Source organism: Chelonoidis abingdonii, chromosome 2 (assembly GCF_003597395.2).
Source record: "Chelonoidis abingdonii isolate Lonesome George chromosome 2, CheloAbing_2.0, whole genome shotgun sequence".
Taxonomy (NCBI): Eukaryota; Metazoa; Chordata; order Testudines; family Testudinidae; genus Chelonoidis; species Chelonoidis abingdonii.
The window spans coordinates 68411497-68438256 of NC_133770.1; the positions used below are offsets into that span (position 1 = coordinate 68411497).

A 26760-nucleotide genomic window follows, 5' to 3' on the forward strand; every position below is an offset into this window, starting at 1 on the left:
CTGAATGAAAAGAGAAGGCTTATTTTGGTAGCAAGATGACCAGAAAGTCACACATTTTAAAAAATATATATTCTTAATGTTTCTTAAATCTTTAGTTAGCTTCTTGTGTTGAAATAAAATACATTCCAAAATAGGTACAAAACAAATAATATCAGAAGATAAACCAAATAGTTTTCAAATTGCCTCAAAAGGACAAATTAAAAATTGCTCCAGGTCAAACATGCACAGCAATCAGAATACAGAAAAAATAAAATAATTCCATGCCTATAAGTATGTTAAAACTCTTCACTGCAAGGCATAAAGCGAAGGCTACATCTACACTATAGAGCCTATGCTGGCGTAGGTATGCTGGCAAAGCCCCCTAGTATAGACATAGTATATACCAACAGAAGTAGTTTGTTCTACCAGTTTTGGAACACCACCTCCCCAAATGATGTTAGTTAGGCTGACAGAAGCATTCTTCTGTTAGCACAGCTGCATCTACACTGTGGGTTTTGTCAGCATATCTTTGTCAGTCAGGGTTGCAGTTTTTTCACACCCTTGACCAGATAGCCATACCGATTTAAGTTTTAAACATAGATCAAGCCTAAGTAATAGAAAGAAAAGACTCTTCAGAATTCACAGAACACAAGCAATGCTTACATCTGAGATTCTTGTCGACAACATATGGGCCATGTTCAACAAAAAGCCCAAACATTGATGATCCTCCTGGTCCACCTTGGAGCCAAAGAAGGACCGGGGCATCCTCTGGCTGCACCTGTTTAAAGAAGAGACAAAAGAAATAGACACCATTATACTATGGGCTGACCTACACTAGCGCTTAAGTCAATGTAACTTAGTGCTCTCCCATCAGCATAATTCATCTTCACCAGACACACTACATTGGTACAGCTGCACCTATGCAGCGCAGTAATGTAGACTTGTCCTATGTGAAAAGAAATACACATTATTTGTTACCTTCATTGACAAGAATCAGATTTAGCCTTTTAGAATCTTTAAGGGTCTGTCTACGCTGCAGCTGGGAAGATGTGATTCCTCACGCATGTAGACAGACTCACACTAGCTCAGCTCATGCTAGCAAAGGGAGAATAGAGTAGTGTGGCTGTAATAGCACTGGTGGCATCTTGGGCTAGCCACTCAAGCTCAAATCCAAGGTGTTGGGCAAGCATGACTCAGGTGGCTAGTGCAAGCCACCATCAATGTCACAGTGTTCACACTGCTATTTTTAGCAGGCTAGCTACAGCTGAGATAGCACGAGTCTGTCTACCCGGGCTGGGAATCACACCTCTCAGCTGCAATATTGACATGCCCTGAGGGTCTTACAAATCTCTCTGACATTTCATTATTGTATGCACGATTTGTCTATGGGGGATGCTTGCCCCAAAAATAGCTACTGCTACAGAGAGCCAGACAGGGCTAGCTTCAGAAATGGAGAAGAGGAAGAAGCAGGTTTCAAAGTCTCCCACTCCAGAAGTAAAGAATGATTGGGACTTATGTTGGGAGCAGATGGAAGAAACATAGACTTGATAAGTAGCCAGGATATAGTGGGTTGCAGAAAAACATGGAGTTGTGGGAGAGAGAACTGAGAGTAGTTATGATTATTTACAATTTGCACTGCAATCCTACCTATGGCTCTATTCATGGATCACGGCCCCAGTGTACAAACACAACAAAAAGTCAGTCCCTGCCTCAAAGGGCTTAAAATCCAAGTATAAGACAACAGATCAAGACAAGAGGAGTACAAGATAACAATAAGAAAAGAGTAGTCAGTGGTATGCACAGAGCGGCAGGTGACGGGAACTGAAAAATGCTCATTGTTAATTTCACTTAACTGTTGCTAGCTGATTTCGTTTTATTCACACTAGCAGAATATTTGGGCTCACAGTACTGCAAGAAAATGTTTAAGCTTTTTTCACTGGGGTTTTAATTTTTTTTTCCTTTTATGCAAAATCTTTCAAAACAGAAGGCATCATAAGGTCCCCACTTCCCCTTCTGTGTTTTTGAATGGTTTACAGCAGCCCATCTCAATTTAATAGGAATAGGATTTCTGAAAAAGTTTTTCTTGATTTCACTAGAAACCCAGCATTAAGAACAAATTTTTCAAAAGTGCCTAAATCCCATTTTCAAAAGTGACTTAAACCTAGGAGCCTAAGTCCTGTTGACTTCAAAAGTGCCTCTTTGGAAAATGGGACCTAGGGCAAAAAATATTCAAAGGTGCATAAGTCTACCATTTCTTTATCAAGAAGGCCAGTAGAACCTAGAAACACACTGTGAAATGCCAAATACATTAATAAAGTGTCTTCTACCAACAGAAAAAACATAATTTAAGGACAGCTACTGATGATATTAATAAGTGTATATTCAATTGGACTGCTGTGGTAGCTATTCACTGAATTCTTCTGGTGCCCCCTACAGACCATTTTTTTAATTTGCTGAAAGCAAAAAAAAAAAAGTTTAACTATAGACAGTTTTAGAACAACTACTGAGTACATTTTTTTTCCACCCTGCAGCACTAATTTGCTTCTTTTGTGTAATAGATACAAAGAACTGTTAACTGGTTTCTCCAGTCTTAAGTAGCAACCCTCTGTTAGAGACTCATTTCTTGAGTCAGTTCTGTATAAATAATGCTATCCAAGTAGGAAGATCAGGAATATGGCAGGTTATTTAACAAGAGTATTGAATATAGAAACACTGGGGCTGTCACAACAGCATCCAGGATTAGTAGATTTAAAGCCATTTTACAAGTTAATATTATTAGAGCACATTCTTCTTAGAAGTTGTCTATTGTTATTCACAGAGCAAAGTTCTTTTTCCCTAAAATATTCCAAAGTTATCTCATACCAATAAAGGCTTAAAAAAACATGATGCAATGGGACCTGTTGGCCTGATGGCCTCAACTTTATCTCCATTTAAGTTCACTGTTTTAAGATTTCATTATTTGTACTGTTTTCTGAAAATTCCTCCTAACAGGGGCTTGCTAATGACCCACAAGCCATTTTTCTTGTATTACACAGAACTGTCTTTCTGTCAAATATTTTGAGTACTCATTGATAATTATTTTCAGAGCTTTTTAATGCCCCATTTTATAAACATCGAGGCCCAATCCTCAGCTGCTGTAAACTATCTTCATGCCATTGCAGTCAATGGAGCATTTCATATTTACATCATCTGAGGATTTGGCCCCTGGTTTGCATAACTGGACAATGCCTCTAAAATCAGAGTATGGGAAAAGCTGGTTTCCCTGACGACTTTGGACAAAATCTTGGCCCCACTAAAGACCATATCAAAACTCTCATTAACTCCAACTGGGTCAGGATTTCACCCAGTGGGTAAGTGTTGATTGTGCAATAATATATGCTGGAACTTTCTTTCGCAGAGGTGCAGCCCATTCTATTCCAGAGTCTCTTTGCACCTTCCCCCACATCCTTTTGAAGAATCATATGTCAAAAAAAACAGAAAGCAAAATTTGCCAATTTAAGATTAACTAACTTGCATTAGACCAAATACCCCTCATGTTATCAGCTGCTGATCCAAGAATGAACTTTTTAGCTTTTTTCAGCCACATTCTGTGTTACCTCTTTAGGAAACAGATTTCTCTTGTCAGTGGTGAGAAGCCTTACAAGACTTGAATGTCGTTTAGTAATTTTGAGAGATAACATTCTTTCCACACTTCATATACTATTACTCCTTCATAGTGGAATATTAGGCATTTTAGAGGTGTTGGCATAACTGGCCCATTTAACTGCTTACTAAATACCTAAAAGGTGAATAAAACTGGCAGGTGCTTAAGTCTTAGTGAGGTCCAACAACAGAACAGGGACTATTGGTTGGCACACCAAGAAATTAAATTAAGTACAGGGTGGGGAAAGATAAGAGAAAGGGAAATTCCAAAGGAAGAATAGTTTGCTGAAGATTTTGAATTTGGGGATGGGAAGAGAACAAGTTACACCCTGAAAAGCGAAGTTTATAAAATATGTAAGGCAAAGCATTTAGATGCCACTTTTCCTAACTTTAGTGAAGTCAACTATTCTATGAATTCTTTCCTCAGTTCCTCTACATCCCCTGTAGCAGAATGTTTTTCTTGTTTCAACAGGACAATCCTCTGATACCTCACCCTTTTAACAATGCTTTCTTGAGGACAGGAAAGATAACACACACTACTTGGCACTCCTGTACCTAAGGAGTATAGCTCTCTAAGTCAGTTTTATTTACATAAATTCTTGAGACGGAGACCAGATGTCTGATCAGCCACCTGAAAAGGTCAAAACAGCTAGATATTATTTTGTGAAGACCCAGCTATATAACACAGCAAGGGCAGCTAGAGCAAAACAGCCAAAGTGCACAAGGTCAAACATAGTATGCAAGAGTCAGACTAGTCAGTTACATCAACACATGGAGCCTACTAATTAGACAAATAAATAGCTATCTAAAATGGAAAATTCTAAATAGTTGTTGACACTAACTTCTTTTCAACAAAAGCAGCAGAGAATCCTGTGGCACCTTATAGACTAACAGAGGTTTTGGAGCGTGAGCTTTCGTGGGTGAATACCCACTTCATCAGACGCAGGTAGTGGAAATTTCCAGGGGCAGGTATATATATGCTAGCAAGCAAGCTAGAGATAACGAGGTTAGTTCAATCAGGGAGGATGAGGCCCTGTTCTAGCAGTAGAGGTGTGAAAACCAAGGGAGGAGAAACTGGTTCTGTAATTGGCAAGCCATTCACAGTCTTTGTTTAGTCCAGAGCTGATGGTGTCAAATTTGCAAATGAACTGAAGCTCAGCAGTTTCTCTTTGCAGTCTGGTCCTGAAGTTTTTTTGCTGCAGGATAGCCACCTTAAGGTCTGCTTTTCAACAGTTACAAAAAAGTGTGGATAAGCAAACTTTCTAAATCAGTCAAATTCCTACAACCACCACTAATAATAATAATAATAATAGGAGATATACCTATCTCCTAGCACTGGAAGGACTTTGAAAGGTCATTTCACTAGCAGGACCAAGTACTGATTTTTGCCCGAGATCCCTAAGTGGCCCCCTCAAGGACTGAACTCCCAACCCTGCATTTAGCAGGCCAATGCTCAAACCACTGAGCTATCCCTCCCCCACTATCACAGATCCATGCTCTAAGATACTGAAATAATCTTGGGGCTATCACCTTGCCATATGTCTCAAAGCCACTTCCCCCTTTAGATAGGGGCATAATTTAAAATACCATTATACAAGCTGCTACAGCACATCAGTTGGGCTAGTTGATTTTAGGGTTTTGGGTTTTTTTATTAAATCAACAGGTGTATATGGTTTGAGATTGCACACATCGTACCTCCTCACAATGGATTCATTTTGCTAACAGTTTGGAAAATATCAGCTCTCTAAGGTTCAATACTATATTTCAGTACAGCTTCCCCTACATTCTCTAGTAATTTCAGAAAATTACATGAATTCCCCTGCAATCTAATAGTTAGAGCAATACCGAACTCTAAGACCAGAAACTGAACACTGATTTTCCCCGTTTTTTTTTTGAAGTCATCCAAGATTTATTTTTAAGAGAACAAAGTTACAATGACAAGTTTTCTATCCTATACATGATGAAATGGGCATAATTAGAGCTTGGGATAATTCTCAGCTAAGGAACAGATTGGCAAAAGTTCAATCTATACAGGAATCCTAAGAAGGAAGAGGCAGGAGGTTACAAATAAGAAGGCTAGTGAGATCAAAGACAAGGAAGAGAGTGTGAGTAAAGATACAGGAAATGAATTTGCAATAATGAAAATATAACCATTTATTCTCACTGTTTCCTGTTTCTATAAAAAGTTGCTTAAGAAAACCTCTCTAGACACAGCTTCTCTACATTACAGCAAGTTTGCACAAGTTTGTCTCACACACACACACACACAAACTGATCTGAGACCAATTTTAGACTTCTCAAATCAGCCTACAGCCATTTCAAGCCAAGCTGCAGCCACCTAGAATGTTGTGGCTGGGGAAAAGAAGGAGGTAAAGTACAAGCAATCCTTTCAAGAGGAATGTATTGTGTTGTCTGGCTACCATTAAATAGATGTTCACCCTTATTAAATAGATGCTCATGTTTGGTTTGTGTTATGCCTAGCTTTCAAGGTAAAGTACTGCTATTCTGTAGTCAGCTTTCTGTTGTAAATACACTAAGCAATGCCATCAAGTGGAGGGGGTGTTGTTTTTTAAATGGCACAGGAGTATTTCATCTCAATAATACATTTACCTCAGCAGGGAAGAACCAGAAGAAGAGATTGCTGTTGTGAGTCTTGTTCACTGTGAGATAGCCAGAGTAACTCTTCACATTTACTCCTTGGAGAGGCCCAACCAAACTTAACTGCCTTCCTAGAGAGAGACAAAAAAGATTGAAATAAACAATAAAGAGAGGAGTATTCAGGTTAACATGTCTGTCATAACAAGGAATAAATCTAAGGACATGCAGATCCCTTACTGACCAGAGAAGAGAAAAGAGAGGGAACAGCCCACTACCCACTTGCCTCTCATAGTAAATACTATCCTTCAAGCAGTCATGCTTCCTGGAGCCTATCCTTTCTCCATGCGATCTGGAATGGGAATTCATCACTCTGAAGACCTCAGTTGTGAATGAGAGGCAACATCCAAGAGCACTTGTGGTTCTCAAAATTTTCACAGTCTGAATACAGAAATGCCTGCCTCTCCCTTGGCGTTAAGTATATTAGTGGGATTCTAAGATGCAAAGCTCCAAACTGAAATTTCCCAAAGGCTGGGATGGTTCAGATTCTGTGTGCCATGTCTAGAGATGGGCCTAACTTAGAATTTACATATATATCAATTCTACAATTACTACAAACACATATGTATGGCAGTCAGGGCTCTATCTGAAAGGGAAGAACACTGATCCCCTTACAAAAAGCAACAAGTAAAACAAATACAAGAAAAGCAACGGAGTTTCTCTCAAATCAGACCCTCTCTAGGATCCAACTTATCTTGTACGAGATGCAACATCTGAACCATCTTAGTCAGCTCCTATATCCATGTCATTTGCCACGTTTGTACCAATTTAAGTGAACAATTGTAGAGGTGTTAAAATGAGATCACACTTTAACAGTGAGATTTTACTCATCAAAATTCTTATTCTTCTATCTCTGTACTTCTCAAGGCACTTCCACAGCAGAGGGCTATAAGTAGGCCTCAAGTTTCTAATACTTCAATTCTTTTAAAAGATTATTTTACATTATGTTTAGTAGCGTTTTATGTAGCATCACAGCTAACTAAATCTGCACTTGCCAAGTGAACAGTTCATTATGTTGCACAATCTCCTTGCTGTTCAATGTCTACACGGGGATAAACGCTCCGCAGCACAGCTCCAGCTGACTCAGGTCAGCTGACTTGGGCTCAGGCTGCTGGACTAAAATTTCCTGTGTAGAAATTCAGGCTGAGGCTGTATATCGAGCTCTGGGACCCTCCATCCTCACAGAGCTCAGGCGCCAGCCCAAGCTCAAACATCTACACAGCAATTTTTCATCCCCGGAGCCTGAATCAGCTGACCTGGGCCAGCCACAGGTTTATTTGAGTTTGTGTAGACATACCCTATAGCTTCCAAGCTTCTGTAATGAACAGCTGTTCCCAGTCATTAGTGCAAGTTAGTAAGGTTCTACAGAAAATTTAGAAAGAGGTTGTTTTTCTAGGCAGGTAACTTCTAAACGTCTTCTTACCTTCCTCAAGTCTCCCACTTTCAATATAAGGGGTAAGGAAGAGTGGCTGCCCTGGGTCTCCTCTTGATGGTGTGGAACAGCGGATCCTTTTAAACATGTTGCGAAAGACACTCCATTGTTTACGAGCACGACCTAGCTCGAAGGTCACACTCAGGCTCAGCAAAGTCAGCAGAACAGTCGCCTTCCACATTTTGTCATTTAATCCCCCTAGAAAAGACAGCATACAACAAGTCAGACACAAAAAGGAATTTGCTGCTGCAATCACTTTGTTTTGCTTAATGGTTTGTCATGTCATATAGTTTTATCCCCATCTTAACATACATATTAGGAATCCTCTAGGCACCCATTATCTAATATCTACTGCAGAACAAAGCACTTTCACTTCTTTAAGTTGTTCCCACTTCCACAGCAATAAAGCACAAATATAGAGAGTTGCTGCTGTTTTACAAACACGAAGCAGACAACTTGCACTACTGAAGGGAAACCAGAAAGCGGTCACAAATATTCTTAAGAGGCAAGATCCAACATCAGTAATATTATTCTTAAACCAGAGAGCGGCCCACACTACAGAGTACAAGTTTTGCTCTTCAGTACTCTGAACTTTGGAGTTGTTTCCCTCTGGAATGTTGGCTCAGACCACACCCACATCAGAGATAAAAAAGTGATTTTTTTGCATTTTAAAAACAACCTATGTACAAGTCTTATGTGCAGCATTCAATATTGTTTCTCCTTCAATGGCTGCAAATACAAAAACCACAAAACCAAGAAACAAAACACCAACACAGAAAGCAGCATATTTAAATACTTAAGCTTTTTGGTGCATCTTTTTCTTATGCGTGCAAGGTGCCAAGCACAATCCCTGATCTGGACCTCCAGGCACTGCAGTGACATAAATTATTCAGTCTAATACTTCCTTGTGGCGGTTCTGACATCAGTCATTGGAGGGGAAGGGAACAAGTCATAGGTAAGAGAAAGAGTTTTCAACTGTTATTTTTATAGCGTATTTGTAGTTGTCAAGCTTACAACTGAGGATTTGGAGATTTTATTTGTACAGCACTGTACCAGGGCACTAGGTCCTGGAAGTGCAGGTATGACCCAGCACAGCTGGGAATTCTGAAGGATGTAGTCCACCAGGACTAACTGGAGTGTCCTGGGATCACATAAGCAAGGCAGACAATAAAAGTCAAGCCCAGTTGCCCAGTCTGGGAGAAGGCCTGTGTGAGAAGCAGGGGCTGCTTGAAAGCTTCTCTCTGGGGAAGCTTGGAGAAGAGCTGTTACTTCCCTCATGGCAGAGCCCAGGAAATAGCTGAAGAGAGGCTGGGCCAAGGACTAAATCCCTGTGACCAAAGAGGAAAAAGAGCTGCATGAGCTCACCGAGGATCCAGTAAACAAAGTGCGTTCAAACAGGGCTGGGGCAAGAAGCTGGTAAGCAAGCCAGGGACAGCCTGAAGATAGTATGAAACCTTGTAGCTGAGCAGTGAATCAGCTGCCTGGAACTCTGGCATTAAGGGATGGGCCCCAGGACTTAGGAGAAAGACTAGAGAAAACCTGCTGTGTAAAGGGTGGGGGCCATTTTGAATGGTATTTGAAGACCCAGAAGGAAGATCTTATATGTTACTAAGATTTGTGGCATGCTGTTATATACAAAGAGGAAACTGAGGCAGTGGTACAGCTAAAAAGATTAAACAGAGGCAACAACCCTCTTACAAGCATGTAGTGTACCTCAGGAGCCCCATTACAACAGGTTACCCCTTCTTCAGCCCCCAGTATCCCTTGGAATTAAAAGCAGTGTTCCTTTACAGAGACATCACAGAAGAAACAAACCATAAGGAAGTGCAAACATTTCAGACCTCTGTCTCTGTTTTTCTGAAAAGTTAATATACATGTAAAGATATAAACATTCACACAAGCTGTTACATTTAGGGCCCCTTCCACATGGGGGCTGGAGCCATGTTAGAAGCAGCAGATTAAAATAGCAAGAGATACTGCTTCCTTACACAGGCCCTCTGTAAATATAGACAAGGCTTAAAAGACCAAAGTAAATCAATGATCATTCTAGTTGTATTCAGAGATCATGCAGCAACAGAACAGTTCTCTAATGTAAAATGCTCCAACTTCTTTATTTGCCCTAGCTCTAAATTGATTTTCTTTGTCAGAGAAAAACTCAGTTCTCGCTTTTTGTTTGGGTGCAGCAGAGTCAGATACTTTATTCTGTTTAGCAGCTATAGCAGGGAGAGAGCGCCCTAGGACACAGGGTTGCCCCAGTCCCGGACAGGTCTCTCAACAGGTAAACAATTACAGCATTTATACTTTTGTTACAGACAATAATAAGCAACAGCTGCATTTTGTTTATACATAGGTCATCCTGATATCTTGTTTTTCTCAATTCTAAAGAGATGCCAGTCTACATATCGTATTATCTACATATTATCTACACAAGGTCAAAACAACTTCTCACACAGTTCATTTCCACTTGCCTCACACAATCCTCGCTTCTACAAATCTCACGTTATTAGGATTACAGTTAGCCTAACTCTTGCTAACAGAGACTATCATGCATTAAGATGCCCTACAAATTCCAGTCAGTTCTTTCTTCTTCCACATCTTGTACTGGAGATTTATGACAAGTGAACCTTTACTGTCACACACATCTCTGCTAAGAACAGAATGACCTGAGAATGTTTCCTCTTACCCTTCTTTCCAGTTTTATCCCTGGAGAAAATCATTGCAGAAGAAAACTGAGGCGTTTGCTTGGATTTTTATAGCTGCTTCAATTCAAGTTTTTCTTCACTATTTTAAGTCATTCATTTAAAGACTGTAATATATTTCTTTTAAGTACATATACTTCAATGTTCTTGTGACCTTGCTGCAGATACCAGTAAAAAAGCCCCACTAATCATAACACAAAGGAAGTCCTCAGAATTTAAGAATATTTAAGCACACTTCAAATTTTCCCAATGTGAAATAAATTCATAGATCAGAGGCAGGCAAACTTTTTGGCCTGAGGGCCATATCAGGTTTGGTAAATTGTATGAAGGGCTGGTTAGGGGAGGGGTCATGACCCAGCCCCCACCTTCTATCTGCCTCTCCCTCAGGACTCCTGCCCCATCCAACCCATGCTCCCTGACTGCCCCTCTTAGACCTCTGCCCGATCCACACACCCCTTCTCCCTATCCTCTCACTGCCCCTGGATCCCCGCCACCCCATCCAACCCCTTCTCTCATTCCTGACTGCCCCCCAGGACCCATGCCCCATCCAACCACCCCTTCTCTTTGTCCCCTGAATGCCCCCAGAACCCCTGCCCCTGACTGCCCCCTCCTTGCAGGCCATCACAAATCTCTCTGGCTTACCCTGGGAGTTCTCTGCACTCTCTGTAGCAACGCGGTGCCCGTGGATGCCATGGCGCCCGCAGGGGCATCTTAATGCGCCCACGTCCTGGCCCCCGGGAGAGCACCCACCAAAATGCCGCATTGGCATTTTGGCGGGGACACCTCTCGATGACGACGCTTGTCGACGCCTCTCAATGACGCTGCTTGCTGTCGACAAGGATGTCATCGAGAGGCGTCGCCACTGAAATGCCGCCAAAATTTGGCAGCATTTCGGCGGGTGCTCCACCGCTGCAGTGGTCCTTTGGCTGGTGCCCACCAGCCAAAAAGTTTGGGGACCACTGATCTGTAGGGTTGGGGTGAAGGGCTCCCAACTCTGGGCTCCAAGAGTCTCCCCAGGAAGGCACTCTTGCCCCTTTCCCCCCAGCTGACTGGACTTTCCTCCCATTTAAAGGACTTGTCCCACATGACTGACAGGTCTGGAGAGGTGGGACTAGCCCTGCTAGTCCCCACGCATTTTGGCATCCACTTCACCAGTGTGGGGTCTATACATCCTATCAGTCCCATTTAGCAAGTCACTACTAGTCTATTATAGGGTTGCCACCCATCCAGGTTTTACCCAGACAGGTCTGGTTTTTGGCATCTGTGTTTGGGTGCTTTTTAGGGTTGCCAGGTGTCTGGTTTTGGGGACCTAGCAACCCTAAATAGCACCTGAACGAAAAGCTCAGTTACCACAGGGCACGAGGAGATGCCAGATCATTAACCCACGCCAGCCCTTTCTCAGCCAGGGCTACCTCTTACATGCAAGGTGACCGGGGGAGGAGGGGAGGGGAGGAGCAAGAGACATGGGCAAGGCCTTAGGGGGAGAGGCGAAACAGGGGCGGGGCCTGAGGAAGAGGCAGGACAGGTGTAGGACTTCAGGAATCCCAGTTACCAGCAATTAGAAAGCTGGTAACCCTAGCCTATTGCAACACTATAAAAAGCAATATACCAGGACTTTGCCATCTCCACACGAGACCTTTGTCGTTATCTTTTAACTATTTGCATGCATGTGATGTGGATTTATATCAACAACCGGCAAACTGTTTTAGACAGATGAGTCTCAGTAAGTGCTACCTTGGGACAACAGAATACATGAGACAAGTAGTTTCTGGGATTCAAATCAGCTACTTTAATATCATTGTAGAAAGCTCGTAATGTCAAAAATACAGATGAGGTAACAGTTCACACTGATGTTTAAGTAACTAGCCTAATTCCAACTCTTTATAAACTGATGTTCTTTTCAAATGTGTTTAAGAAAATTAAAGTGTTCAGTAAAAAGATTAGCTTTTCAGTGACAAATTCATCTAGAAGTATGTTGAGCTACTTTCATAGAACAAATTTATTTTAGGCCAAATTCTTCAAAGCAGAGCAGCCATTTTGCAATTCACTGCAAGTATAATCCAGTCTCAAAGCTATCTTCACCAGACAAAGGAAGATCACCCCAATGTAATGGTGATCCTTTTGTGGCATATAATAGATGGAGGGGCTCTTGGGGCCTCTTATTCCTGAACACAGACACACACACACACACCAAGGTGTCCTTCCATCATCATCCTCTGCTGCATCTTCAGCCCCTTAAGACCATTGCTGCCAAAGTACAGTAAGTCAGAGCGGCCCTGAACAGAACAGCAGAAGGATTCAGGAGGGTGCAAAACTGAGCTTTAAACCAGATTTGCATGATCACACACACCACTCTCCATTACCAGTGCCTTGTGCAGCTGAGTTACGCCCCAGGGTCTGCCCATTTCTGTGGAAATTAAGTGTCTCTTTAGAAAGGACACAACAGTAATACATGGTTTTAATGCCTCCAGGTATCTTACTGGTAATGCCCAGTTCCTGTTTCACTTTGTATTTGTAGTCCTTGTTCCTATATAGCTGCTAAAATACAGCCATTCTTCCTCACAATTATTAAGTGGCTTATTATGGATTGATTGTGATCACAGTGCTTAACAGAAACAAAACTAAGTGCTTTTTGAGCCACTCACAGTTCAGCAATGTAGCACATGATGCAAGTGGTATAAGAAACAGGTAGGTAGATGGTTCCTTAAACTTTTTCATTTCTTAGCAATATGCAAGAACAGCCCAGTTATGTAGTTCAGTAGCACCAAGACTATATTGTAAAGCTTACAATGTGAGGCAAATTAAAAAGATGGAAGTGAAAGTAATGTGTTGAAGTTAAACTTTACACTTTCACAATAATGTGAAAAACCCACCACTTACACCTACATGAAGTCAGTCAACCATTTAGTGAATACACCTCCTAGCATTACAAGTTATTTCCTTTTATGGATTTAACGAGGAAGACAATGTTATTCGGCAAGACCAGTCTTGGGGAATGGAAACGAGTGAAAAAGCAACCTGGGTGACCATGCAGGATGCAATTTCACTCTTCAAACCCTACTGATTCAACTTTGTACGGTGCAATACAGCCAAGCCAGTGTATTCCATGGACAGTTAGCCCTAAATTCTGCAGTACCTTTGGAGCAGCAAACTGGAAAGTGTGGTAGCGTTATTTAATTAAAAAAAAAAAAAATCAGTAGAGTAGCCCATGCTACTCCTTTGGTGGTTTGAGGGGCTGGGGAAGCCAGAGATGGGACTTTCAAGACATCTGTGGAGGGAGTTCTGTACTTGTACAGTGCTAAGCACAAGGGCCATGACTGGAGTTCCAAGGCATATTTCATTCTTTTTCAAAAAACAAAAACAAAACAAAAAAACCTTAAATTTAAATGAAACTGCCACACATTTTCTAGTCTATTGCAAAAGGGTGCTGAAGAACTCAAGGAGCTTATTACATTGTTTCCACTGAGGAGAGCAGCAGTGAAGTAATTAACAATGTTGGCATCTTTAGGGGAACTAGGACAACCTATGTCAATATTATAGCTTAGAGATGGGCAAACTACAGTCCATGCGCTACTTCCAGCCCATCAGACATTTTTATCCGGCCCTCGAGCTCCTGCCGTTCAATTCATTAAAAATCATTAAAAAACATTTTGATAAGAAAAAAAGTATATGTATGCAGCATATTTAAGGTACTTTTATTAACAAATATTTGAATTCTGTTTGTGCATTTTTGATTGACTTTGAATTTCCATTCAAATAAAGTTTACACAAATTACAACTTAATAAAAGAAATTCATCATGTACCATTTTCTAACATAATAAATGTAAAAACAATCTGAAAAAATGTATATTAAGCTACATAATTGCTCAAAATAATTGTGTATAATAGTGTATCCTCCTGGTTTGCAACAAGAAGCCACACATTTAGAAGAATGAAGTCATGTCATTGCAATGGGAAATACAGTGAATGAAGATGGAGGAGGAGGAGAAAACAGGGTTTAGGAAAACAAGAGAAAAAGAGTAAGCATCTTCCATCTGTCAGGATGGAGGAGCTGCTTCCAGAGAAGCCACATCAGAAAGTGGCAAGAAAGTCAGTTTTCCCATGATCAATGTCCGTTTTCTCACCTTAGGATAAAAAAAGTGACAAGTAAATTTTGTACTTTTTAATTTAATTGAACTATAAAGGTTTTCCTTTTGGCTCTAAATATACTTCCCAACTAAGGACCAAGATTTTTCCACTTTTACAATGCATAGTACTGCTGCTGCATTACTAGATGTGCAGTCCTGCTGACTGACTGAGAGGAGCTGTTTGCAGAGCGAGGTGCAACTCACTATGACCAAGTGGCAAAATCTGACCCTAGGAATTTTAACACTTTTTTCCCCCAGCAGTGGATCTATGGAATCAACTTCCCCACCACCATTCCAATCCCACAAACTACATCTAGGATTTTAATGCAGTGCAGAAGAGTCAATTCTATATAGTTATTTTCTGCCTCTTTGGCCCCCTCTTTCTCTTTATTCTTTGTTTTTTATTTCTACTGAGGCAGGCAGGTTTATAAGGAAAGGAAAGCTAATCCATTATTCCTCCCTTCACTCTGATTTGACATCACCCTCAGCTCAATAAGGTTTTTTTGAAAAATCGTCCCCAATATTTTCAACTTAAGTGCTCCTTCTCAACCACAGAAGTGGTCTCTGCAAAACAGGGTTGAGATGCTTGCTTTGCTGCTATTCACGTTCTCAGAATAAAGACGACTTCAGTTTCTAAATCTCAGCAATGGTGGCGCTAGGTCAGCATTTAGGAGGATCAATTAATTGACTTTCAGGAGTGCCTTTCAGTTCCTTTGCTGTGGCAATTCAATGAAGTGCAGGTGCCTTCCTTGAAATGCTATTGCTGCTTTGGAGTCCTTGCTGGAAAGTAAACCACAATGTAGGAAACTGATGCAGTTGCCCTACATAGGTCTTTCTTCTTGATGACAGAAGTTCTACACCGTTACGTATGAAGCTAAGAACAACATACATTACGTGCTAAAAGGGTGCATGGTGCTCTGTAATGTATAGGAGAGCTATGTCAAACAAGTAACAGCGTCCTTATTCCACTTCTTAAAACCACAAGGTGGTTCTACTTATTATTGTATATATAGAGAGAATGGCAATTTCATTATCGACAGAGTGGAATAGGTGTATCTTTAGAAATTCTGTAAGGAAGCAGAAAATGAGAATTTGGCACACAAGGGTGTTCCAGTTGTACAGCGTAAATGTCAAAGGAGTCTCACAAAGTCAGGCATGGGCAAAGAAAAAAATAAGGGAGAGGTCAGGAGAGAAATCTGGGTAAGGTGTAGTGATTTGAACTGGATACAGTAGAGCAGTGGTTCCTAAACTTGTTCCACCGCTTGTGCAGGGAAAGCTACTCGAAGCAGCGGCTAGTACATTCCTCAGCCCGCGCCGCTTCCAGCAGCTCCCATTGGCCTGGAGCAGTGAACCACAGTCACTGGGAGCCATGATCAGCCAAACCTTCGGACGCGGCAGGTAAACAAACCGGCCTGGCCTGCCAGGGGCTTTCCCTGCACAAGCAGCAGAACAAGTTTGGGAACCACTGCAGTAGAGGAATGTAGATACTGGTATATAGCACTTGGAATTAAAGAGGGGTATCTTGAAGGCAAGTGGCATAGAACTGGGATGATTGTAAATATATTTTACTTTGATTCACTTCTCATTTTTCTGAGCTGGACAATGTCTCAAATTAGAGCTACCACTATGTCAGTCTAGCACTTTTCATCATCCGACGAAGTGGGTATTCACCCACGAAAGCTCATGCTCCAAAACGTCTGTTAGTCTATAAGGTGCCGCAGGACTCTTTGCTGCTTTCATTAACACTAAAATCACTCTTCAGTGAATAACTGAAAGCAACCACAGAATTCTTGCAAGAAACTGATTTACAAATCTTCAGATTTATACTACCTTCCCAGCCACAATAGCTAGATACAAAAGCCTTCGTTTTATCATGTAAATGGATATTCATTATTTAACCTTCTACTGAAAAATCTGCTTAGAATGGATACTGCACAATGAAAAATGAAGAAACATGTTCCACTGGAATCAATTTATGACCACTGCTTTAATGTTGTTCTATTCATTTACAAGCAGAGTTCTAAATTATACAGTTCAGTTTACAATTCAACCCACAACTTTGGAGTTTTATACTTTAAAGCAATCTCCAAGTTACTTCTCAGAGGCAAAAAAGGATTCAAACTCCCATCAGGCACATCACTAGGAGCTGTATCACATATTTTCTGGATGACAAAAGGTAATTCATTTACCTCTAGTTCTCTTTCCCAATCTGTAAAGATAAATTACCTACCTCATGTTAAAGCTGAATGTTTAGTTCACCAATGACACTCATTGCAAATAATCCAGATGTTAACTGAAATCACAAACCAGAGATCTTCAAAGATGGGAGACCCATGGAATATACACAGTTGGCCAGTGTCATAAGTAGATAGGTAAGGTAAGGGTTAAGTTTCTTTTACCTGGAAAGGGTAACCAAACACCTGACCAGAGGACCAATCAGAGAACTGGATTGTTTAGAGGCGCATTCCTTATGTTCATTCATGACTGCATCTTTGCACCCATGGTTTCTGGTTTTCTTGATTTGTAGTGCCCTCTGGTGCTCTTAGGTGTCGCCTGAGGATCGTCTGGCATATATCTGTCTCTGTGAGATTTGCCTCTAGCTCTATTGATATGCAAATTCGGACACCCTAACCACGGAAGCGCTACTAGGATTTCACCTAGTGTGTGTTCTGTTCTGTGCGCTGCCCCCACCAGCCCGGTACTTAATTGTCCAACTCTGTTGTAACAGAAAGACTCGCTACATCCGTTATTCCTCTAATGCCTAGTTTGCTCAGGAAAGTGCAAGCTGCTACCACTGCAAGCATATCACGCACCCCACACCTAGACTACAACATGCACTGCTACTGCAGCGATACAAAAACCGGTCTGTCTCCCTCCTAGCCTCCCACGTTTAACACCCAATGTACCCTTCTTCTCCTCTAATTACTACTCGCTCCCCGAATCGCCTATTGCAGGTGAAACCAAAGCAAACATAGATCGGAGGCTACTGGTTTTTTGGATTTTTATATTTCCCACCTGCTGCTCACCAGTTGGTAATAGCTCCTGCTCGCAATTTGACCTGTGTTGACGTGCACTTACATCTGGCTGCCTTTACTTGAACCTCCTCCTCAATGCCTCAGCTTGACCTAGCTTTTGATATTCTTCGCTGCCGCCAAGCTAGGACTCAGGGGGTCTTAGTCTCAATCAGCCGCGCTCCGACAGTCACCACCCCATACCTGTCCCACTGGCGCGATGTCCCCATAGACCCAGGCACCTGGCGCCCCTACTAAGTCTCTCGTCTGCAGCGTGAGTCCCCCCTATTTATTCCGTGAGGGGACGGTATAGCCGGGTGCAAGCATGACTCCACCTGCTTATATGCGAACGCGGACGAACGGGCAGATATAGCACGGATCCGGTCGAGAGGCTATGCTTAAGTTCCCAGCTACATGCGCTGAGCTGCGTCACACAAGGAAATTCCTGCACGCTGCCTCGATGCCCTCCAGGCGTGGGGTTGGGGAGCCTGCTGCAAGGTAACGTAGACTGGAGTAACTCAGAGCCCACAAGGCGCAACAGATAAGGTGGCAGTGGTATTCTCTGTCCCTCTCTCCCGGTAGCCTGCTCTGTTCCGCGTGATATTCAGATAGGTATACAATATCGCACAAGCCTGCGCGCTCTCCTGGCGGCTGTTCCACTCCCTTTGCCTCTGGACTAGGAAAAGAAACTATCCTCCTCACAAGTTTATAAAGCACTTCTAATCCTAAAATCTCAACATATATATCAACTATCTACTTAATCCTTTCACTTAGTGCCGCCATCTACCAATCAGAGAACTCCGCTTGGTACTTATAAGAAAATATTGAAAGACCAAACAGCTGATTTAAAGAATAGCACCACTAATATTACCTCAGTTCCAAACAAAGTCAAAACATTACATGTAATACCAACATCATAATTGTGCTTATCCTTTAGACCGACATTACTTGTTTTCCTTCTTTGTCACCATCGTATAACCGGTCCCGCATGTTTAGTGTGAAGAACTTTTAAGTGATAAGGTGAGTTAAGTTGTAGGAATACTCTTGTTACTTCACAGCCTCGTGTACCCAGATGTATGAACAATCCACCATTGATCTCCGTTCTCTCCATCATCTGATCGATTACAACACAAAGCTCTTCATAGCGCGATTTAATTACTTTGCGTGTGTTCCTTAACTAGTCCTTATCTCCGACGTTTCTAGTATTAGAAATATTTGTCAAGCCTCACTATGCTTAGATCGCTAAGACCGGTAGAAGGATTAGAAACATGATTATACATACATAGACAAGAAGAAAAACAAATAAATAATGACCCATACTGAGTATACAATCATTCCAGCAGGCCCCTTTGTACTCCTTTAAAACAATCCATTCTATGATGGTCCTGGTCAGTGTTTTTACCTTTCAGGTAAAAGAAACATTAACCTTACCTTACCTATCTACTTATGACACTGGCACTGTGTATATTCCATGGTCTCTATCTTTGAAGATCTCGTTTGTGATTTCAGTTATACTCTGGATTATTTGCATGGTGAGTCATTGGTGAACTAAACATTCGCTTTAACATGAGGTAGGTAATTTTAATCTTTACAGTTGAGGAAAGAGAAACTAAGAGGTAACATAAATTACCTTTCTTCAAATCCAGAAATATAGTTAAATACAGACCTCTTAATGATGCTGAGGTGGTGATGCTAATCCTTTTATAGCCTCTGAGAAAGTAACTTGGAGCATGTCTATTAGAAGATATAAAAACTCCCATATCCTGTGGTGCTGATATTGTTGAGACGTTGGCAACTGGTTAGCCTGCCCAAAAATTTCACGTAAAACTACCCCTGGTCTTGTACACTTTCTTGGAAAAAGGTAGACAACATTGAGAGCAGCCTGTGCATATACGTTCAGCCTATGTGGACCACAGGGTTCTTCAATTTTTCTTTTGCCTCTTCCTGGTGCGCTCTCCTATTACGTATTGCTACCGCTATTCTTTCAGGTGAGAAGGTGGTACAATATTATGAATATCCATTTACAATATGATAACGTGGGAAGGGCTCTGTTGTATCTTAGCTATTGTGGCTGGGGAAAGGTAGTATAAATCTAAATTTAAGTGCAGTGCTTCACGTATTCTGTGGTTGCTTCAGATATCTTCATTCTGGCCTTTGACAGTGAATGGTTCCGCTGATATAATGAACTAAGGCAGTCAACTGACTCCTCTCGGCACGCTGGTGAACCTCTCGATCCCTAATACTAGGACGTGGTTCTGTACCATAGCGCCTATAGCTCGTGTAGAGCGGTGCTAATACCCACTCTTCTCGTCGGAGTGTGGGCATTAAGTGCACAGTATAGACTAGACAGTAGTGGGGTATACCCTCTTATATGAGAACCATTGTGTCCAGCTATCATAAGAAATGCAACGCTGACTATCAAGACGTAAAATATAGGTTTTACACTCATCCCAGCTTCTTGCCACCTTGCTTCTAATGACTAACCCCACATTTACATTCTAGTGGCTACCATATCGTCTCGCGGAACGTAATCATTCACATCTTATCAGCGATAGTGTTCCTCTCAAACTTGCTGAGCTTGCTTCTCGTGCATGGGGAAGACCTCCGAGCAAGGCCAGGTCCCGAGATTTTGAACCTTTTATTCCTCCTGACCAGCGTGGTTTTGATTGGGTAACTCGGAGAGTTGCTGATTCATGGCTGGCCCAGTGACTAGTGGTTCGCAGCCTGCTACCACGCGCCAGTAATGGATAGTCTGCTGAGCGACCCACATCGATTGCTGCCTACAGGGTCTCTGATGGGAAGTGTGTTATACTCGCCGCATGTGTCATGATTCCTGATCGGTAGTGGAGCTGTTCATCTCGGGCGAGCAAGCGCCAAACCCTGCCCACCACTTGTTTATGAAAACCACTTGCTCGTAGTCTCTTGTATCGGCGCGGTTCAAATCACATCATCGCGACATTACACTCGCAGACTTTAGTATTCTCTCGTCCTTTACCTCTTCCTTACTTATGTTTGTTCTCTTCAGTTCCGCACTTTGCCTACTTTGTGTGAGACCACTCCTCTTTGGACAGGTTTAAGCTGTCACTAGAGAAAGTCCCCTTGTGTGACAAATTGCTCTATTTCTCTAGCGTTCACTTACAGAGTATTCTCATAGACGATTCATTCCTCTCCTGCAGCGTGTCTCTGTTCGTATATCTCTCGAGAAATTGACACAGAGTATTCCTACGAATCGGTATTCGCATTACTATACAGATAACTACATCGCCTTAGAATCACCACATTGTTGGTTTCAAGGTAGGAGGTAACTGACGCCTGGTCCTTGATTTCGACTACGCCTCTCCATACGATTACCAGCAAGCCAATTGCAACTCCATATTATAAAGCACTGTGGAATGGTCTAGATTTCTCTACCCGCTTCCCCTCCGCCCGGTAGTAGAACTTCTAGTCATCAGCAAGAGCGAGACTTTTCCAAACCTGGGTACTGTATCTTCCTATCGTTTGTCAACCCTCGACACATGCCACTACAGGTTCCTATTACATTATTGGTTCCATCTTTCCAGCATTATAGAGACGTCCTATCTACCCCGCCCTCGGCTAATAGCGCAAGCGAACCACGAGACACGTTCACTTCTACCTGAATGTGCCCATAGCTTCTTGTCACAGCCGCCTATGAGAAAAGGCAATCTTCCCCTCGAAAGTTTCAATTAACTGAATCCTGCTCTATATCTGATCCTATAAGCAGCCACCGCGGAGATCGTCAGAAGGCTGAACTGTGATGATTTTCAGGAAAATCGTGAGCAAAGCTCCGCTCTCTGTGATTACTTCTCTGCTCGTGCCGCTCAGCAGTGAAATAGCGGAGCAACACCGCAAGATTGCCATCTCAACTCTGCTTTTGGCAGAGCTACCGTTCATTGTGGTTGGAGAAGGTAGCATTCTTAAGTTGAATCCAACTTATGGTGGGGTACGAGTTATTCCCAAATCTGTATGTCTGAGGTGGTGATGTTCCCATTCACCGGACGTTGGAGGGGTGAAGGACATCTCGAATGGTTATCTTGCTTTCCTTTTCCTGGTCTCTAGAGCCTGCTGACTGCTCTGCTATAAACTAAAAACAGATAATGCCGTGAATCCTGCGGCAAATGAGTGGAGGGCCAACCAGAGGCATGGAATACTATACTTCTGTGACAGTGGAATTACGTCTGAATCAATGCATCTGCGATTAACATTATGCCTCAACTGTAGTTTTGTCAGTTGCGTACCGATGTGTCCGTGGGTCACAGTCGTCTCGCATGAGGATGTACACGGCGACTGCTGGGATAAAAACTGTTTCAAAATCCTACGCGCGGTCGATGCATTTAATCGCCACTGGTATCGCTCGCTTGTCCTCGGAGCTCTCGCTTCTGCCAAAACAGCTACTCTCATTCCTGCAGCAGGTGCGAGCACTAGTGAAAGATAAATAGTCGGGCAGCTGGAAGACGAGCTACTTATGCAGTTGTTAATCCGGGAGTTGTGAAAAAATCATCTTGTCCTCGTTAGTGGTGATTGGTAATGACACTACAGAGTCGCAATAAGAACCAAACCTTCTCTTACGTTCCACCTTCATCTAAAAAGGTCCAAAATACTTAGCTTCCCGATCTACTGTTGTGTGATCCTCGGAAGGTGAGAAACCGGACATTGATCTGGGAACACTGAACTTATCTATGGGCTTAACTTTCGTCAATAGTGGCTATACTCTGGACAGTCTCGCTCCCTCTGCGCTAGCACAGATGGAAGATGGCTTACTCTTTTTCTCTTGTTTCCGTAAACCCTGTTTTCCCTCCTCCTCCCATTCCTTCATCCTAGCTGTAAGTGTCTCCCATGTGCAATACATGACTTTGTCATTCTTCTAAATGGGCTTCGTTCAGTTGCGACCCCAGCGCGGAGTTACAACTATTTACAAACGATTATGTTGAGTCATTATGGTTAGCCCACTTATAGTTGATACATGTGTAATGATCTTTCAGATTGTTGGTTTACGATCTCCTCATTTGCTGATTAGAAATAAGGATGGACTGAGCATTGATGACATTTCTCTCTTTTAAGTCTCTTGCTTCACTTGTGTAAACGTATTATTTGCATGGGATAATTCACAAACGTTTCCATCTCTCAAAATGACTACACCAACAGCAATCCTCAAAGAAATAATTGTTTAATGAAAAAGTAACCTTAAGATATGCTGCATTACAGTACCTTTTTCGTTATCCGAAATTGTTTTATTAAGATTGCTTTTATGGAATGAAGGTCAGGTATAGTATGGCCTGGATCACAACGCATGGTCTGCATGGCTGGATAATAGGCCCATATTGTGAGATCGCATGGACTTGGGTTCCGTCCGTGTGTGTCCTCCTCTCTAAGCCTATTAATATTGTTACAATAGAGTGTCCTAGTATCCCCTCCAAGGATGCCTAACCATTAATTGATCTTTCGACTACTTGAAATGGGCTCCTCTGTGCGAAACAATGCTAGTAGCTCGAATTGAGGTTCTTGCAGACAACGGCACTCTTGTTGGCAATCTGATGACTTAGAAACTGTGTCTGGCGAGTCATTTATGTACTGGTTGGTTTTTTGTGTTTTGTTTGAAATTCCTCCAATATGGCTTGTGGGAACCTCATCTAGTGGGGCCCTTTTGGCTGTTTTTTAGCACTGTACTCCACTTCCACACAACTCCTCTTTACCCCAGATGTTACGCTTTGTATACTGAAGTCCCTATTCTCCTGCGCCTTCACCCAGCGCACCCTCTTAATTCATCCAAGAGGCTCCAAGATACGTATCTACTCTCCTCGATTTTTGTGTTCTTTTAAGTTTAAATGAAGTCTTTTCGTTACCACACTTTCCAGTTTTGCTGCTCCAAAGTGTTACTCAGTTTAGGGCCTAACTGGTCCATGGTAATTGCGCCACTGCGCATTTGGTCTAGGTGATATGTGCAGCTCAGTGACAAACGTGTATATGTATCTCTCTAAGTGGGATGGTTAGAACAGAGTGAACCAAATTGCCAAATCACCTGCTCCATTTTGGTACAGACCAGTTGCGTTGTTTGTCCAGCACATCGTGTTCTCATTCCCAAAGAACTGGTTCGATTAGCCGTGGATCCTGCCATCCAGGCTACAATGTGTTCCCACGTAGACAGGGCAGTGATAACATGTTCTTGCCATCGTTCTAGTACCTCAACATTGACCTGAAGTTGTTTACTACTCGGAGTGTTTGTATTCACTTGAGGGATTGTTCTTGGATTGACTGACTATCCATAGATAGGCTCTGAGCGGTCGGTGTGATGCGCGTTTGTTTCACATTTACTGTGAACGCTGTTAACAAGTGTGATATAACTTCAACCTACAGTCCTACTCTTCACTTCGCTTATCTTTTTAAATTTAGCCTGCACATTGTAGCTTCTCTTAGTCATTGGGCTACTGAACTTACAATACCCTGGCTTGTTCTTGCATCTCTCTAAGATGACATGAAACAGTGTTCAAGAACCACCATTTCTATTCTCCAACCTGTGTTCCCAACGTCTTGCCAAAGGTCCCCCACTTGGAGTGGATACCACTGTGTCATCATGATGCACACTGTAGCTGATTAACCTTGTGAGTATGGGCTCATAAAAGCACTATGCTTACTTTTGTTCATGGTTAGAATGCACTCTCCGCTATGCTCAACAATCAATCCTCTCTACTCGACACAAGTCTAAAATAATTAGGTGCGGAGTAATCGCAGCTGTCATATTTTTCTAACAGCCCGACCTTTGGTATTAGGAGGGACAACAGACTACAAAATACAATTGTTGGAATTCAGAAGCTGGGGGCGTTGAACATTCAACCCAGTAAGATACCGGACGGCATTGTTACAGAACCGAATGCTGGTAATGTGACATGTGTGTCTGTTCTGAGAGGATAGAGCGTAGCACATTCATTTCGCACAAGTTATACTAAATGCCGCAAAGACCTTCTTGGAGCCTCCGTCTGGGTAGCGTTATCACTCAGATTCCTCCCTCAGCTCACTGGTAATGTTGAAAAGAGTGCGTGGTGCTCGCTCATTTCATCCAATCTCGTGTTGTAACTCTCGAGTCTACGTTCCCTCTGTAATCCTTGTCTGTCTAGTCTAGTGGCGGGGCCCCTCTGGACTTGACTGTACCTTTCTGTGCATATGCAAATGTCTACACTGGGCTGCCTGATTGCGAGTCATGGTATGATGACTGGCCGGACCTCCTTGGCTGTGTAGATGTTGTGTGTGTCATGCTCTGTGTTTCAGGAAAGATGGCCGGCGCCCTCCATCGTATTATATGCCACAAAAAGGCTCACCATTACATTGGCGTGTCTTCTTGTCTGGTGAAGATAGCTTTGAGACTGCGATTTACCTTGCAGTGAATTGCAATGGACTTTCTCTGCTTTTGAAGATTTGCGCCTAAAAGATAAATTTGTTCTATGAAGTAGCTCAACATACTTTCTAGATGAATTTGTCACTGAAAACTAACTTTTTACTAACACTATTTTCTTAAAACACATTTGAAAAAGAACATCATTTATAAATAGTTGGATTAGGGGCTAGTTACTTAACACATTCCAGTGTGAACTGTTACGCCCACCATCTGCTCATTTTTGTACACATTCCAACCGTCTGCTTGTCAACTCACAACTGAATTACTTAACAGTATGTCTCTGATGGAGCCAACTCCCCCAGAAAACTACTTTGTCGTCAAGTGCTTCTGTGCCTCAACTCCGGGTGAAGCTATCTTCTACTGATACTTCATACTGCGCCTAAAACAGTTACCAAGTCATAACCGTTAGAAATAATAGAATACCACATTCCAATACCATGCCTGCAAAATAGTTAAATAGCATCTACGAGGCAAAGTAGATCTGCGTGTGATACAAGAAGATCCTAGAGCTGGATCGTATATCTTAGTCTTGGCCTTATTGCTATTATAAGTCAATGACGTGTACGTTGCAACTAGGCGTCCGAGGGAATAATACCAGCTTAATCTCAAATGTGCCTAGTCCATGGCGAATGGCATCCTTAAGAAGATAAACAACTATTTACATCTCTGTTCCGCTCTTTCCTACAAGACCGCCCCCGCCCCCTGTCTCTCTACGTCTTATACTCCCCTATGCGAGCCTTGCCATGTCCATACTATGCATACCTCCCCTCACTCCTCCCCCGTTCCACTTACTTCGTGACAATGTTATATCATGGGTATGCCCTTGTTTATCCCACCCGTGATCGAGTCGGCACCTGTTCGGTGTAGGTTAATAGCTCGACCTTCTCCGGACTCCATCTCCCTCTGTGAGTTCGCCCCGATGTGGTCCACTGATGCTTCGACTCAAAGGTGCTCTCTTAGAGTTGCTTCACGTAAGCCTCCCTCGCAAATAATCCCTGACTACCTGGACCACACTCTAAAAATATGCGCCCCAAATACTATCCCGCCCCATTTCTCACCAACCCACCTGTGCTGCCCTGGGTAAAAACCTGCGCAAACCTGTGGCCCTGGGGTTCGCCACACTCTCTTCTCTCTTCACTTCCCCCTTATTCTATAGCTTAACTATGTGGCTCTCTCTCGCTAATCACTCGGAAACTTGATCCGCGACGGTGAAAAGAACCCCACCTGCTTAAGCTAGTGGCCTGCCGCAGAAATCCTCTCAACCATCAACTTACATACAAGGAAATTCCCCTCCCGTGATGGGGTACTAGACAGGGCTTATCCCAGCTACTACATCAAACAAGACGATCTTCAGGTCAGTCCTAGTGCAGACAGAAAGTCTACTTAAGATAGGGAGATCATACCTCGTTCTATGCTGTCGTTGCGCCGGGACATAGGCTCGCAAGAGTCCTCTCCTGGAAAGGGAGCCTCTTGTAGGAGCCGCAGAGTATCGAGCGAGCGCCCTCTTGCACTCTCTCCAACTCTCTCCAGTTGCCTCCATCAAAGAGGAAACTTGCGCCACAAGTTTTTTAAAGAGGAGAGTTTATCTTGGTCACCAAACACAAACTAATTTGTGAACTAGTATAGTGGGCACACAGCCAAAATCTTGCATTGAAGACCACTAGAAATCCGCATGTAGCAGGCGACCCCTGCCGTATGCATGCTGCTCTACAAAAACATATGTAGAAAACGTTCTGGCGGTCTATTATATGCAGGCCCCAATTAAACCCCAGTACCAAAAATCAATAATTGGAAAAACACAAAAGC

The 26760-nt window shown here is 42.5% G+C and overlaps 1 protein-coding gene across 8 annotated transcripts in view; it reads right to left on the reverse strand.

The window, feature by feature from the left end:
- CPVL (carboxypeptidase vitellogenic like) overlaps window positions 1-26760 on the reverse strand; it is a 119420-nt gene that overhangs the window by 73123 nt on the left and 19537 nt on the right. For 5 of the 8 annotated variants that reach the window (XM_075062423.1, XM_075062422.1, XM_075062425.1 and 2 more), the window contains exons 1-3: window positions 7700-8341; window positions 6232-6350; window positions 643-757 (exon numbers count right to left, since the gene is read on the reverse strand). In XM_075062423.1, the coding sequence (XP_074918524.1) occupies window positions 643-757; window positions 6232-6350; window positions 7700-7922 (457 nt within the window). In that variant the 5' untranslated portion in view covers window positions 7923-8341. Of the gene's footprint in view, window positions 1-642; window positions 758-6231; window positions 6351-7699; window positions 8342-26760 lie in introns of those variants that run through there. The other 3 variants (XM_075062420.1, XM_075062419.1, XM_075062421.1) reach the window with 1 other exon arrangement.